The 15,341-nt window shown below is 38.6% G+C and overlaps 1 protein-coding gene across 1 annotated transcript in view; it reads left to right on the plus strand.

The window, feature by feature from the left end:
• Positions 1–15,341, plus strand: part of espn (espin) — a 60,642-nt gene that overhangs the window by 16,100 nt on the left and 29,201 nt on the right. The window contains exons 4-8 of the mRNA XM_053624554.1: positions 4–186; positions 2,081–2,212; positions 2,497–2,713; positions 4,175–4,440; positions 13,627–13,785. Of these exons, the coding sequence (XP_053480529.1) occupies positions 4–186; positions 2,081–2,212; positions 2,497–2,713; positions 4,175–4,440; positions 13,627–13,785 (957 nt within the window). The remainder of the gene's footprint in view (positions 1–3; positions 187–2,080; positions 2,213–2,496; positions 2,714–4,174; positions 4,441–13,626; positions 13,786–15,341) is intronic.

The following is a 15,341-nucleotide window of genomic DNA, read 5'->3' on the forward strand; positions in this document are numbered from 1 at the left end:
CAGATGAACTTTACAAACATCAGCCTGTCTGACCGGGACAACGACGGCGCCACTGCTATGCACTTTTCTGCCAGCCGAGGCCATGCCAAGGTTCTCAGCTGGCTCCTCCTCCACGGTGGTGAAATCGTGACAGACAGCTGGGGTGGGACACCTCTCCATGATGCGGCTGAAAATGGAGAGCTGGAGGTGGGTGATGCACAGAATTAAGTCTGAGGGAATGCTCAGTGTTACAGTATTGTAATTTCTGTTGTCATATTACATACCAAAGATTTATCAGACATAAAAATGTATGATTCTTTTACCTATGACAAATGCAATATATGTAAATTTTGATCTAAATTATACCATTAAGTGAGTAATCATGCTCGCTGTAGTTGCAGCGGAAGTCATGCGGCCAATTAAATGGAATATGGGCTTGGCACACAGAGGAAAAAGCAGGTGTTGGTTAATGCGAATGCAAAGTGGAAAACCAGCATTTGCATGACTTACAGAGTAAAGCGTAAGCGATCTGGCGGAGCAGATTTTGCCATTAAAGGGAATATGTGTGGCTTTCCCGCCCACATAGGAAGTTGCGTAACCTGTTCCCGCCCACATAGGAAGTTGCGTAACCGGTCATTTGAGTCTAAATTTTAAAACTGTTTCAGTGTGATTCCCTTAGCCGCGGTGATATTTCAGTGCTAATGCATTATCGGTCTTGCCTTATAAATATTGAGGTGACTATGACTAATGAATATTTCAAAGGAAATCTCACCTGACGCCTGACTACAAAACAGTGTTTTATATATAGCTATTATCATTCGGCGTGAACAAGCATCATATAGTTTAATTCATTTAGGCTTGATTTGTGTTTTGACTTATCATTTGCTTAATGTCTAAAACGAGTAAATTCTCTGTGGGAAGCGAAACAGCAGGTTGAATAAGCAAGCCAGACTAAATAAGACTGTAGCGCTAGACGCTAGTAACTCTATCCCAGCAAAGTGGTCTAGAGAGAATGAGGGCAGACTCACACTCTTTCCGTCACCGTGGGTTTGAACGCAGGACAGCTGTCATCATGAATGTGCTCCTTCAACAAGAGGCTCTTTTGAACTCAGCAATTGGTTTAAGTGCCCTTAGCTCTTTTTCATAGACTAACATATGTCAGGGAGTAACACTGACACAGATATTATTCTGTGTTTAGTAGAACCGCTGTATTCAGTGCATTTTGTCACGGTTGACTAGATTGTGCTAACGAGGCTAAGAGAGTATCAGCAGGAACATGGTGACTGTCCATATTTTATTGGAAATTTTAAAATATGTGTGTGGGGTGAGGGAGGCGAGGGGGCTTGGGGGGAGGGGACAATAACGGGTGGGTTGCTGAAAGAGTGAAGTCTCTTTGTGAACGAGATAAACCACAGCGAGAAATGGCTTAGATAAATAATATACGGAATATAATACCAAATAAGGACTACAGTTAGGTCTGTAATAAGTCTTTAGCCAGGTATATAAGGTTGAGCAGTATGATTATATATTGACATTATGATTTGAAATTATGTCACAATGCACTTTTGAGATATCAGTACTGTCAACACTTTTATGACACTAGTTGACTCATTTGTTACTCACAGTAACAGTACACTATTACATTAGTAGTATAGTACTGTAGTACCATTGTACCTAATGTTTTATGTCCTTTCACATGTTTAATAACTTTTTGTACACATTAAATATAACTATCATTGAACTTAGATCAAAGGTTTTTTTTCTGTTTTTTACTGCCGTTCCATGAGGAAATCTTAATAGGAATCCTAAATATTGCCATTCATATTGTGTATCATAAAAATGTTTCATAACATATTTACCACTGTGATAAACTAGAGACATAACAGAGAAGCACAAGAAGTACATAGTATAAGGCAATAACCATGGATCAGAAAGTGACTGTCCACTGTTAATTTAAAAATAATTGAAATGCATAATTAAACAAATAACACGTGCAACAGTGGATATTTAGAGCTTGTGAAAGGGTGCCAGTAATTTTGGAGTTGATTGTAATAATACTGTCTGTCTCCAAGTCTCTCTCTTACTCTTTCTGTCCTCACAGTGCTGTCAGATACTGGTGGTGAATGGAGTGGATCTGGGTATTCGGGACCAGGACGGCTTTACTGCAGCAGATCTGGCTGAATACAACGGACATGAGCAGTGTGCCAAGTACCTCCGTACAGTCGAAAACATGGTGAGAAGCACATGTGTTACTGTTTGTTGTCTTTCCAGCTTTTAGAATAAAAATCCTCTGCATTACAATTCAAGATATCTACCTTAATGCAGATAACATCCAATCCACATGAAATACCAGAAACCCTAAGAGCAGCAAACTTGCATCTAAATTAGCAGGTGGCGGATTCTAGAGGAGTGATTTGGTGATGAAGCTTCAGTATAAATAAAGTAACGGCTTCATCATGAACAATGTATAGAGCTAGAAACTAATGAAGAGTATATTTTATCCTGACTTCCCTCCAGAGCGTGGAGCATCGTGTCTTGTCGCGGGATCCCTCAGCAGAGCTGGAGTATAAGCAGCCTGACTCAGGCCACTCATCTCCAAATGGCACGTTAAACACGGCAGCCCGTTTCGATATAGGATCTCCCTCCAGCTCACTATCCAACTACGACACGCCCAACTCCAGTCCGTCCAGCACGGGGGAGAAAAAGGGCAGCTCTGCACCATTACGAGTAATAGGTAAGGAAAGCATATGAGAGGCATTTTAGGCTATAAATCAAACTGGACATCTCACAAATACTATCATACATTCTCACAGACACTGTCATACTCTGTCATGCACACTACCAGACCTCTTATGCATTCTTTCATACACTCACACACATATTTCCTTACTCTCATACACACTCACAAACCTCTTACATATACTATCCATCTCTCACATACTGCCATACACACTAGCAAACCTCATACATACCTCATACACACTCTATCATACTCTCTTACAAACTATAATACTCTGTCCTATACACTACCAGACCTCTTGATGTCATACACTTAATATCATACTGCTGTGACAACTATTTTCTTGTTTAAACCTTTATCAAGTTAACAATTTATTCGGGTATTGTTGAACAAGTCCCGTTTAACCAAGGTTTAATACTTAAAAAGAGCCGATTTTTTCGTTCTGAGCCCGTCGGCACCAGTCCCGTTGCATTATGGGATTTGACTCGTGTGGAGTTGCACACATCAGTTGCACACTGCAAAATCTCGCCGGAAGCAGAATGCCATCCCGGTATTTCTTGCCTATTGTTTCTCGCCTAGAACTTGGACATACAGCCGTACTGTCATGCAAACCATCAAAACTCTTACCCAGTCTATCGTACTCTCTCTCTCTCTCTTTCTCTCTCTCTCTCTCTCTCTCTCTCTCACTATCAAACTACACACACACACACACACACACACAGATCCGAAAAGGATTTTAATGCATTAACACTGTGAGGCTGGTTGTTGAGTTTGAAACATCCTGCATCATCATGACGATTGGGACCACATGAGACATTTAGTAAATACAAAGCTGTTTTGCCCTAAATGGCTTAAGAAATTGTGTAATTATACAAACAATTTTGTAACCTTCTAAAGACTTTCATAAATCTGGGCTTTGGACTTTATTTCTCTGAATTCCTTTGTGTTTTGAACAAAACCATGCCCTTTCCAGTAACCCATAAAGTGCAGGAATAGTAGCGCTCACTGAACTGGAAGACTGTCCATACAAATGTTCCCAAGGTGATTTGAGGGCCACATGCTTAGAGCAAAACCAGTGGTGCCCTCCAGTGGAAAGACAAAGATCTGCATCTGTTTCTTTGATTACTTTTTTGTGTGTAGGGCCAGGCATGCATTGTACTATTGGAGCCATTTTAATTCCACTGTCTTGATTCACAGATACACACATATATATATATCCGCAAATCCACAAGCTGTACTGTATACGCCCACCCAGCCACCTGCAGATCCATGTACCTGTTCTGTTCCTGGTTTCAGTTTCAGTTAAAACAGTACTTTCAGACCATTTTACATGTAATTGAATGTGAACTTGCTTAGTCATCATTATTAAGCAAATGGATGAATGGATAGTGGATGAATAGGTTAATGGCAGACTTTTCTACGTCGGATGAATGCTAATTGTGTGTTTTGTCAAAGGGGGTCCTGAGACAGCCATCAACGACATGCAGACATACATGGACATGCTGAACCCTGACCTCACTGCTGGGGAGCAGAACAAGAAGGGGCCATCGCAACCTCCGCCTCCTCCCACTTTCCCCCCACCTCCTCCACCTGGCTCTTCACAAATCCCTCCACCTCCACCCACTTATCCTGCACCAAATTTGTCCGAGGAGGAGTCTGCTGAGTTTCTGAAAGTGAAGAGCAACCTACGTCACGTGGACAGTTACTCTGTGAAAAAAGAGGTATGCCATGTATCCTTTATCCTGCATCCATTACGTGACTGAAAAATAGCCAAGAAGTTGAGCAGTGCAAAATTAAGTCTTATCTTATTTTTCTTTTTAAAGCATATTAAACAGTAACTATGCGAAAACTAATAGGAAAAGTATGGGGCAAGCAAGTTGGATCATTAAGCAGAATCAGAGTACGAATCTTTTAATATTATACTAAAATATAGTATATTACACAATATTAAAACATGACTATACAAAACAAACATAGAAATCAATCTAATGTCAAATCCCTGATAAATCCTGCTTTAAACAGGAGTTCCACGTAAAGATTTGTGTATATATTTGCCTATAAAATATTCTTCCTGGATTTAAAATAAAGAAAATTAGGCAGCCAAGTTAAAAAACTAAGAAGGGCAGAGGAAATGTTATAAGGTCGGTTTCCATGTTAGCGCTGTAACAGGTCTGAAAATATAAATTTTTGATGGTAATAATCCGTACCAAAATACACTGATGACTGTAGCAATTAATATTGTTACCCACTATCTAGGTTCCTTCTATCCTTACACATCCTGCAATATTCAGACATTAAAGTTCATTTGTTTGGTGGACTCTCCACAGACGTTCTAAGCATCATTATGAATTAATTCATTATTCTGCAGAGGTAAACTCTCTGAAACAAAATCCTATTCATTTCTCAATAGACCATCTGAGCTTAATGCGGTTGCTCTGTAGTGAACGAACTTTCCAGAACATGAAGTATACCTTCTAGTGTTTTGCCACTGTTGTCTAAGTGAAAAATATACTAATGAGATGTCAGCTCATTAGGGGTATAAACCTTCTGAGCGTACAAAGCTTTATGGCATGACAATGTTTTGAGAAGAAGATAAGAGGTTATACTTAACCTAATGGACAGTGGATGGCAGAGTCTATAAGATAATATGGCATGGAGTAATCTGCTAATCTTCAGGGCTTGAATGATATGTTGTTTCTAATATGCTTATCAAACACAGCTCAATTGAACCCCCAAGGCTTGGTGCCTGTGTTACTGAAACCTTGCTAAATTTAAAGCAGCTTGTCAGTCCATTACACACAGGCCTCATTATATATTACAAGGGCCTCACAGGGCATCACATCAAGCATGAAGGAGCGCTGTAACAAGAAGACAGCATTGTGCTGAGAAGCAGGTGGGTGTCATTTATGTGCAAGGGTGCAAAAAGTGTTAAACCATCATGGTGTGAGTGTTTAAAATCTATTAAAATCAATAGTTTACACTCTGTTCTCGGCTTTGTGTCCATTCTAGAAAAAGTACCTAATGTGCAGATTAAATTGTTGACTGCATCGTTGAGTTATTTGGTGCATTGAGATAACACTTGCACCAGACCATGGATAGTTCATTATATAACAATAGAAATGAACATAATTTCCTCCCAATAGTCAGTTTTATCCTTGGGGAATCTCAATTCTCAACAAATGGCACAGTGGGGAATCACTAAGTGTATCCCAGCTGTGGGACACACCTCCGGCACATCCTCGAGTGGAAATGTGTATAGGTACAGGACAATTCTGTAAACTAACCACATCACACAACAAAATTCATGATGCAAAGTTCAATGTGTTGTATTGTGGTGCTTGGAGACCATGAGAACGTGAACTTGTGGCCTGGTCAAAACTCATGGCCCATTTCCCACTAATCAAATGAAGGCGACACAAAAGCAAACATACATAATGCAGCTTTTGTGTCCTTGTCCTAATGAAGGAGGCCCATTAGCCCGAGCCAGACTCCCACTGGTTTTAATGATGTGCTGAATGATGGACCGGACATTTTCTTCAAGTAATTAACTGTGCCAGCACTCCTATACAAATGAGCCCTTGGTTCTAATGAGGAAAAGAAAATATGTTTTTATAGCTGTATACGGTAGTGTCACATTAAGTAGGGAATAAAACATTTCATGGCATGCTGTTATAGGAAAATAATAATAGATTTTTCATTTATTTGTGAATGACAGGTCATATTTCTCAGCGTTTATAGTTATTTAATATTGGGCAACATTCGCTAGTGACAGTGGAAATTAGTTGCTGTGATCATTAACGTTATAGCAGCTGTAAACAGTCATTCCCTCACCAACCTCTTTTTTTTCTCTAGAAATTTAAAATGCACTTTGTCATGGTACAGAGAAACCAGAGAGTACAAAGTTCTTTATGTGGAAGACTTTTCTGTGGTGGAAAACTTATTAACTGTTACAAAGCCCTTACACTGGAGACTCCTTCTATAAATGTTAAATAAACATCTCTTTATAGAGGGCTTCATTGTATATATTATTAAACAGTTTAATTAGTTAAATAACAACATGATTATGATTAGCTTCAGAATATATGGAGTATCCTCTATATAAGTTCCTTGTGAATGAGTTCTAATATATATATATATATATATATATATATATATATATATATATATATATATATATATATATGTATGTATGTATATATTGCCAGAGCTGCTGTTCTAGAAAAAAATTCCATACCTTCTGACCAGATTTAAGAATTCAGCGCTGTCAATGTGTTTTGTAATATTTTATCAAAAGGTTCGGTTAAGTTCTTGGAAAAAAATTATTATTTATTTAAACTTTCTAGACAAAAAACAGGGCTGCATCACTCAAAGGTATCGCGGTACTACATGACTAAGTGCAAAAACAACTCCTGCTTAAATCGCATGTTCACTTTGAAGTTCTGTGTGTGCATTCAGTAGTAAGAAGTGTGTTTGTTTTTGTAACACAGGCAAACGGTTTAGGTGTGGTTTATAGGCTCTTACTTAAAAGAGAAAAATCAGTCTAAACCCACCAAATTGTGTCTCTCATCTCAAAAGCATTTCTGATATTTGAAAAGAACAATTTGGAAGGATATGTGGCAGTTCTACAGTTGTAGTTGAACAAAGTCATCTAATATCCAATGTGCTCAATACTGTGGAACATGTAACGTAAATCCTTTGAAATGGTACATATGTGTATATTTGACATCCAGTTTCTGGCATGGCTCACTGATCCATTGATAAGGTCGGTTAATTAGAGTAACCTACCTCTCATTCACTTCACATGAACACACACACACACACACACACACACACACACACACACCTGCTCCCAGGTGAAAAGCTCTGGTCTGGATTTTTATCGCTTGCATTAATTATTAATGAGAGGGACTTTACAGGAACAATTATGCACGCAAACACACACACACACACACTTTTTTCCCATTGAACAGAAGGCTGAAATTTAGAAAACAATAAGCCAACTGCTAAACACTAAACACTTTTTTTTAAATAATGTGTTTAAAATGAGTGTTCTAAAATATACCAATTTCACTTTGATTTATACTTTTTTTGTGAAACTAAATTATGAAACTAAACAAAATGAAAACAATTTAAAACTGCTGGGTTTGCTGCTGTTATACACAGTGTCAGAAATCCTCTTTTACCAAAACATCTGGTTCATACGATGAAGGTTGTAATAATGAGCTGGAACAGTTGTGTAGGCCTTAAAAATGTGCCCTCGGTACTGGAGTTGAGTATTGCTGATGTCAACTATTCATGACTTAGTGATTTCTGCACTTAAAGTGGTATTTTAACTGTCGATTTAGTTGACTGAATGTTGACCAATGTAAAAAAAAAAAAAAGTAAGATATCACGCTTGCACTGTGCATAGTGTGCTCTTTGTTTAGTGGCAAAGAAAATGGCAATAGACAAAATCAACAATTTGAATAGATGCATTTTCCTACACTAAATATGACAGTGACTGAATGTTGGCGAATTTATTGACACTTTTCAGCAGCACTGTGCATTCATGGTAAGAGCGAGTCATCAGAAAACACTGATGAAAATATTTGCCGAAATGCTAATATTTGTTACTTTTGTCTGAATATAAACTATTCGGTAGCAATGTTGGGTGAGTTATTCAAGAAAAGTAATCCACTACAGATTAATAATTACTACAAAAGTACACTACAGTAAAGTTGCATTTATCAGAAAACTCATATAGACATTTATACACCTTGCTTTCCTGCTCAGCATCAGAGGAAATTACTGCTTAACTGCTTAAAAAATAAATAAGTAAATCGGCGTATATCCATTTTTCCTCACACTGACTGTATGAGCTAGCATTTGGCAGACTGAGAGACTGTCAGCCAATAAGACACGAGTATTCCCTCGTATTTTCATGTAAACCCTGTCTGACTGGTCTCACCTCCGTTCACTGAAGATATAAAATTAGATACACCACCGTCTTCATTTACTGACATTCAGTTACGTAGTGACAAACTGCTCCAAGTGGAGAATTATTCAGGACTAAAGAAAAAATCTTTAGGGCTAGAGCCTCGATTGCCCGGGCCAGGTTATGCCCCTGGCAGCCGTGCAAAACGTGATTTATTTTAAAAATGCATTTGACTTAATATTGTTATCTTAACAGTAAATTCGTAATGCAAGTAACGTAATTTTATTGACATCAGTAACTGTAATCAAATGACATAAATTTAAAATGTATTGCGTTACATTACTGCGTTAGCAGAAAAAGTCATTATAATACAGTTTGTAATGCGTTATACCCAACTGTGTTCGGTAGAAAAGCATGGTGCACTTCCCCTCACAAAAGCGTCACAGCTAATAGAGTTTACAGATGTTGTTTGTCTTTCACTCAACTGTGCACACCCTTTCATATGTACACACACATATATATGCACATATATACACTCGCATACAGACTGCAACTCATTATTTATTTGCAGTAGTAATGAGGAGAAAACAGCATAGCAACAATAAGTATTGTCCATGAAAAACAATCCCCTGAGGCCACCACAGCACCACAGGTGCTCATGGCAACCACTTTCTGAGGCACAGGCTCCTTGTTTAGCCTAATGGAGTTTACTGGCGTTTCATTTGTTTGATGTTATCATATTAATTTGAATAGCGTGTCTAATATAAAGTGCTATATTAATAGAAGACAGAAGCATTGTTTATTGCACAAGTCATATTGCATAGAAGTTTCTGAGCTGCTGTTAAACATATATATGGTTACTTTCCTCTATTTATTTTCCTTACTGTGAGCGTAGTGCATTCATATACTTCCCAGTGTTAAAAGAATCCAACTGTTGTACTTTCAGAATGAAGGAGCTCTGTGTTTGTAATCAGATTCCTGCCAGTGCTCATAACGCAATCGTTAAGCCAGCTGGAGATTCAATACCAAGTAGCCATGCCCTGTATGTGTCTGTGCTTTGCATAAAAAGCCCTAGCCGCTCTGGGTTTGCGATTGGTCAGCACCTGGGCAGTTACATCACTGTGCTGGGCTAGGATTGGCTAGTGCGTCTGTGAAGGCAGGGAAAGGTAAAGCCAGTGGCAGGTAGAGTGTCACACGCACAGTGGAATAAGGATCCAGTGTCACCTGTGCAACCGGCAACTCTGGGCTTCGCAGCTTCTCTGAAACTGACTGGGCTACAGAGACAGGGTAAGACGCATTATATGCTATTTTTTTTTGGTGTGGGGGGGTGTTTAGATTGTATTTGGTATTTGGATTAATGCTTGGCAAGAGATTGATCCTTTGTGAAATTTCCAGAACGTTCTAACAGCTTGGCTTGTGACCTAGAAGGTACTGTGTAAATGTAAAGTAAATGTTCCTGGGGTTTTTTGTGACAGTGAAGTGGATTTTAGAAATAAATTTCATTGTTATTTATTATCGTTTGTATAAGAACATACATAGTGCTTTATACCTACATACAAGCTTTGATAACCTTCTGTGGATGTTGATCGCAGCTTAGAGGTATCCTGAACACCCTCTGAATGAGTCATAACTAAGTCATGGTTGCGCAAGTGTGAATCGTTAAACGTGTGTGGAGGATAAGTAAGGAAAAGTTCCATAGGTTTTGAATGGGCATGAGTTTAGAAGGGCAGATCTGTGTGGCCAATTTCCCTGAGGTATGACTATCACACCATCTACACAGGGCCGGCTTGTGTTACACCAGAAGCCTATTTACAGGGAGGAAGGGGCTTAAATCAACAGTGCAAATAGGTATGGGGTCAGTAATAATTTGGGTCAGTCTTTGTTAATGGGGGCGGTATGGATGTTAAAAGTAGCTGTAGTAGCCTATATAGAATTATATAGAACCAAGGACAAGTTTATAGTTTGTTTTTTTGTCATTGCTGCTTGACAGGGTGCTTGAAATGTACAAATTTCTGATAAATTATGTTCATCAAGATTGCCATAAAAGCATGCGCGGCAATGCCGTGTCCTCTCTGCTTCCTGTACATTTGAATTATTCAGGTTTGTCTTCGACACTATTCGTCTGTCACCTGTTTCACCTCTTTATGCTGTCAACTATTCTTTTGTTTTTTGTTTTCTCGTTTCATTTTCCTAACATATTTCATGTTATTGGTTGCAGTTGGTCTTATAGCACAATAACAAACTGTACAGCTTCAGTGGCAGACAGTTGAAGTGTTTTTGAAACCGTACAAGGTATGACCCTTAAAAAGGTGGGATTGGAATGCAAATAGAGCTTTTTTGCATTAGGAAAATTCATTGAGACCAGGAAAAGCAGTGTTGCATATTTTTTGGGACTATCTGGAAGATGGCTGCCTGTATTTAGGCAGAAAAGAACTGCAGAAAAGACCCATGTGACTCTGATATGTTTTTTTAGTATCAACCAGGATTAGAATATAGACTGTTATCTTGTATGAGTGAATTATAAACAAGTAGAATAAGTGGAATTAAGCAGTGGCTTGATGGGGAGCTTTAAAAATACAAAGCAAAGCACAAAAGAAAGGAAAAGAGGATTGTGTAAATCTCATTCTTTGGCATGTTTCATGTAGACCAATGCCTCTTTTTTGGTCATTGTGCCTGTTATGTATCTAGTTAAGCCTGATAAATATGTGATATAAGACACCATACTATTATTTGCTCTTTTATGTTTTTGCATCATTTACATTTCCACCGCAAACGAATTGTCTGTGTGGCAGAAACTATTTTAATCAGTGTGCATATTGAATTCCATAATCTACTTCCTCCCTAGGCTTATGCATCAATGGGAATTCCAGTATAGTCTGTAGGCCTATTCATTCAGTCCTAGAACACTTAATTTACAATATGGCATGATTAAATTTCTCAGAGCAAGTATGTTGTTTCAGGATCAGTTATACTTTTTGTAAAAGGCAAGCAAATTCATAGTGAGCTCAGTGTAATCCTTTGTGTGAGTCTGTGTGTTTTGTACTGTATCTATTACGGTTTCCTTTAATTCCCTGCACGTAGTTAATCCACACTGGCATATTTAACTGAGTTTGCCATTAGAAAGCGTTTTAAAACTTAAGCACAAGTTAGGTCTAAAAGCATAAAAGTGTAAAATATCATTGTGTTTTGTTGACATACAGTCACAGTCCACTTTATTAGGAACACCTGTACACCTGCTCATTCATGCAGTTTTCTAATCAGCTAATCAAGTGGCAGCAGCACAACGCAAAAAGTTGTGCAGATACAAGTCAAGAGCTTCAGTTAATGTTCATGCCAAACATAAGAATGTAAGAAAAAGTGCGATCTCTGTGACTTGGATCCTGGCATGGATGTTATGTTAGTAGCAGAAGGGCTGTTTGAGTATTTCATAAAATGATCTCCTGGGATTTTCACACTCAACAGTCTCTAGCATTTACATCAAACGGTGCAACAACAAAAAAAGTTAATTGAGTGAGCGACAGTTCTGTGAGTAGAAACACCTTCCTGATAAGAGAGGTCAGTGAAAGATTGCTTCAAGCTACCAGGAAGTATAGTAACTCAAATAATCACTCTTTGCAACTGTGGTGAGCAGAAAAGCATCTCAGAACACACCGCACATTGAACCTTGAGGTGGATGGGCTACAACAGCAGAAGACCACATCAGGTTCCACTCCTGTCAGCCAAGAAAAGGAATCTGAGGCTATCATGGGCACAGACTGACCCAAACAAGACAGTTGAACACTGGAAAAAGTCCAGGTGATTTCTTTCTAACCTTAGTTAGAAAGATTAGGTTTTGCATTGTGCTGCGACCACATGATTGGCTGATTAGATTAGCTGCATGAATGTGCAAGTGTTCAGGTGTTCCTAAACAGTGAGTGTATATTTGTGAAAGCACACTGACTTCGCCAGGACAAACAGTGTGTCTTTATATACTGAAGGAAATAGGTCAGAATATAATTATAGACACTATAATGCAAAGAGGCAATAATTGGTTTTATGAAATGCCACACAAGGTTCAACCAAAGTGCATCCACTCCAACCTGATCGCAGGTGTGAATTCAAACAGACGTGGCAGTGTTGATGGATTTTGTTTGATTTCATATGAAAGAGATGGGACAAATGCAAATCCATCACCCCCAAATTATCCTTTGTATAATTTTTATACAAGACTGGATATGAAGACATGCACATAAATAAAAACAGTAACTAATGATGCCATGTGCTGTACAGTGAGGAATGGCCGATGAACAGGAGAGTGTATAGACAGAAGACAGAGTAGGAGGGAGATGTTGTTCAAGATGACAAACAGTCAGACTAGCACACCATCAGCCATGATTTGTGCATGTTTGGCCACATACATCTCATGAGGTGTAGTAAAATCTATCTAGCCAAAAAGAAATGAGAGGGGAGGAACCACTGAAGTCTTCGATTCAATTATTTGTCAGCTTTCTGAGTGTTTATTTTACTTACTTTAATTCCTTTATTCATTCATTTCAGTAACAGCATCGTGTTACATTTTGGTTATTATTTTACTCTTGAACAAAAGATAATCATAGGAAATATAAACACCTCAATCAATAATTCATTACATATCTCTTCCTTGTTTGGAAAAATTACACCATCATAAGAACTGTGACAACTGTTCTGTGGAAAAATATGATTTGTTGTAGAAATTCTCAAATCTCAAATGTGCTAGGAACTGTGATGTGATTTTAATATTATAATAATGATATAACACAATGAGTGTTCTTGCCTAAACATGAGAATATGAGAAATGTATACAAGAGAATGCGAAGAAGTATAATAATTAGAATGCTGATCTGAGATCAGTAGCCACTCTACACATTACAATAGAAAACTGGATCAATAGTTTAAGCTTTAATATTTAAGATCACTCATGTATATTTGATTCGACATTAATTTTTGTTTGTGTGCTTTATTTTATCGGCACCAGGTGTCAGGAGGGGAGAACTCAGACAGACTGCGGCGGGTGGACTCCAACAGGAAGTCACGAAGCTTCAGTAAGCAGCCCAGCACTGGAGACTATTACAAGTCCCTGGGCAACGACATCACGGACGTGCAACCCAGGACAGACATGGCACCTGATGAGGAGGTACGTCATGAACCGTTCAACTTTGTAGATATCATTTGGGTACAACTTTGGTGCAAAGTTATTTACGTGATGAAAAAGCACAGGAAAGCAATACCAACATGGCTGCTACGTATTCCTGTGTGTGTGTGTGTGTGTGTGTGTGTGGACCGATCCAGCAGCTCCTCTCCTTCACCTGCTACACTAAAGCACAAATCCGTGCCAGGTGTGGCCCAGCACTGGCAGAACCTGGCTTTTAATCCACATATTAGTTGCACTGCTCGATAAACACTATGAGCTGTTTGCATAGCTCTTTCATCATGTTACACAGCCCTGACATTTGGGGCCTTGGGTTTTTTATATCATTCATCAAAACAGAGCTACGCCTCAATTCCAAAACAGAATACGAGTCCTCTGGCCATTGTGCACGTTTAGTATTAAAACAAACCTGACGGATATAAAACACATTATGCATTTTATCTGAAACCGAGTTATGAAAAACCGATTCCGTTTTGACAAATTAAAAGGAAAATTACTGGATCCTTCACTAGAATAAATAAATGAAAATGGTTTGTTCTTATTTAATAATGAGAGTGGAGGCTATAATGCAAAATGTATTATATCTCAACTGTCATTTATTTTCATTTGTAGTTTCATACAAGAACTTGTTAAGGGACCTAAAAATTTATTTGTGTCAGATTCAAATGCTATATTCATGAATAAATTTTGCATTAAGTCTTCAGGCGTCTATTTTAATAGAAATTCAAAAGCGATAATATAATTTAAAAAAAATATGGATGCACTGAAATTTTGACTACCAAATTGTCAGCTGCAAATACTCAATAAAGCCAAGAGTTCAGCAGAAACATAATTGAGACTCGTCACACACTGCCTAGTGGATGTTATTTTTAAAATATATTTTATATATTATATATATTTTTTATATCAAAGAAATCAAAGAAGTATTGGTTTTTGGTGTGTCCCAGTGTGTCCTGAATTTTCCAGGAATTTTCATGTCGGTGCATCATCTCATTAATATTGCATGCTTTATTGTTGCAATTTATGTTCCTGAGTGGTGCAACAGAAAAGCGTTTGACATATCATTAGGATATTCCATCCATCCATCCATGGTCCATACCGCTTATCCTACACAGAGTCGTAGGTTAGCCTGGAGCCTATCCCAAGGAACTCGGGGCACAAGGCGGGAACCCCCTGGAACTGGTGCCAACTCATTGCAGGGCACAATCGCACACTCATTCACACACTACAGACAATTTGGAAATACCAATCAGCCTACAACACATCTTTGGACTGGGGTTCCGAACCCTCAACCCCAGAGGTGTGAGGCAAATGTGCAAATCACTAAGCCACCATGCCCCAATCATTAGGATGATGCCACAGCCATTTGTAATTGAGAGTCCAAGAGAGCAAAATTGGCTGTGCTCTCTGGTTGGGAGGGATGGAGACACTAGCCAATCATGGGCATCTGTGAGCTCATGTATGTGGAAGATAGCACGTTTCTGCAGAGTGTGTTCAGGTGAGGGTGTCTTCATGTCTCCGACAAAGTACATGTTATCCTT

The sequence above is a fragment of the Ictalurus furcatus genome, chromosome 5 (assembly GCF_023375685.1).
Source record: "Ictalurus furcatus strain D&B chromosome 5, Billie_1.0, whole genome shotgun sequence".
Taxonomy (NCBI): domain Eukaryota; kingdom Metazoa; phylum Chordata; class Actinopteri; order Siluriformes; family Ictaluridae; genus Ictalurus; species Ictalurus furcatus.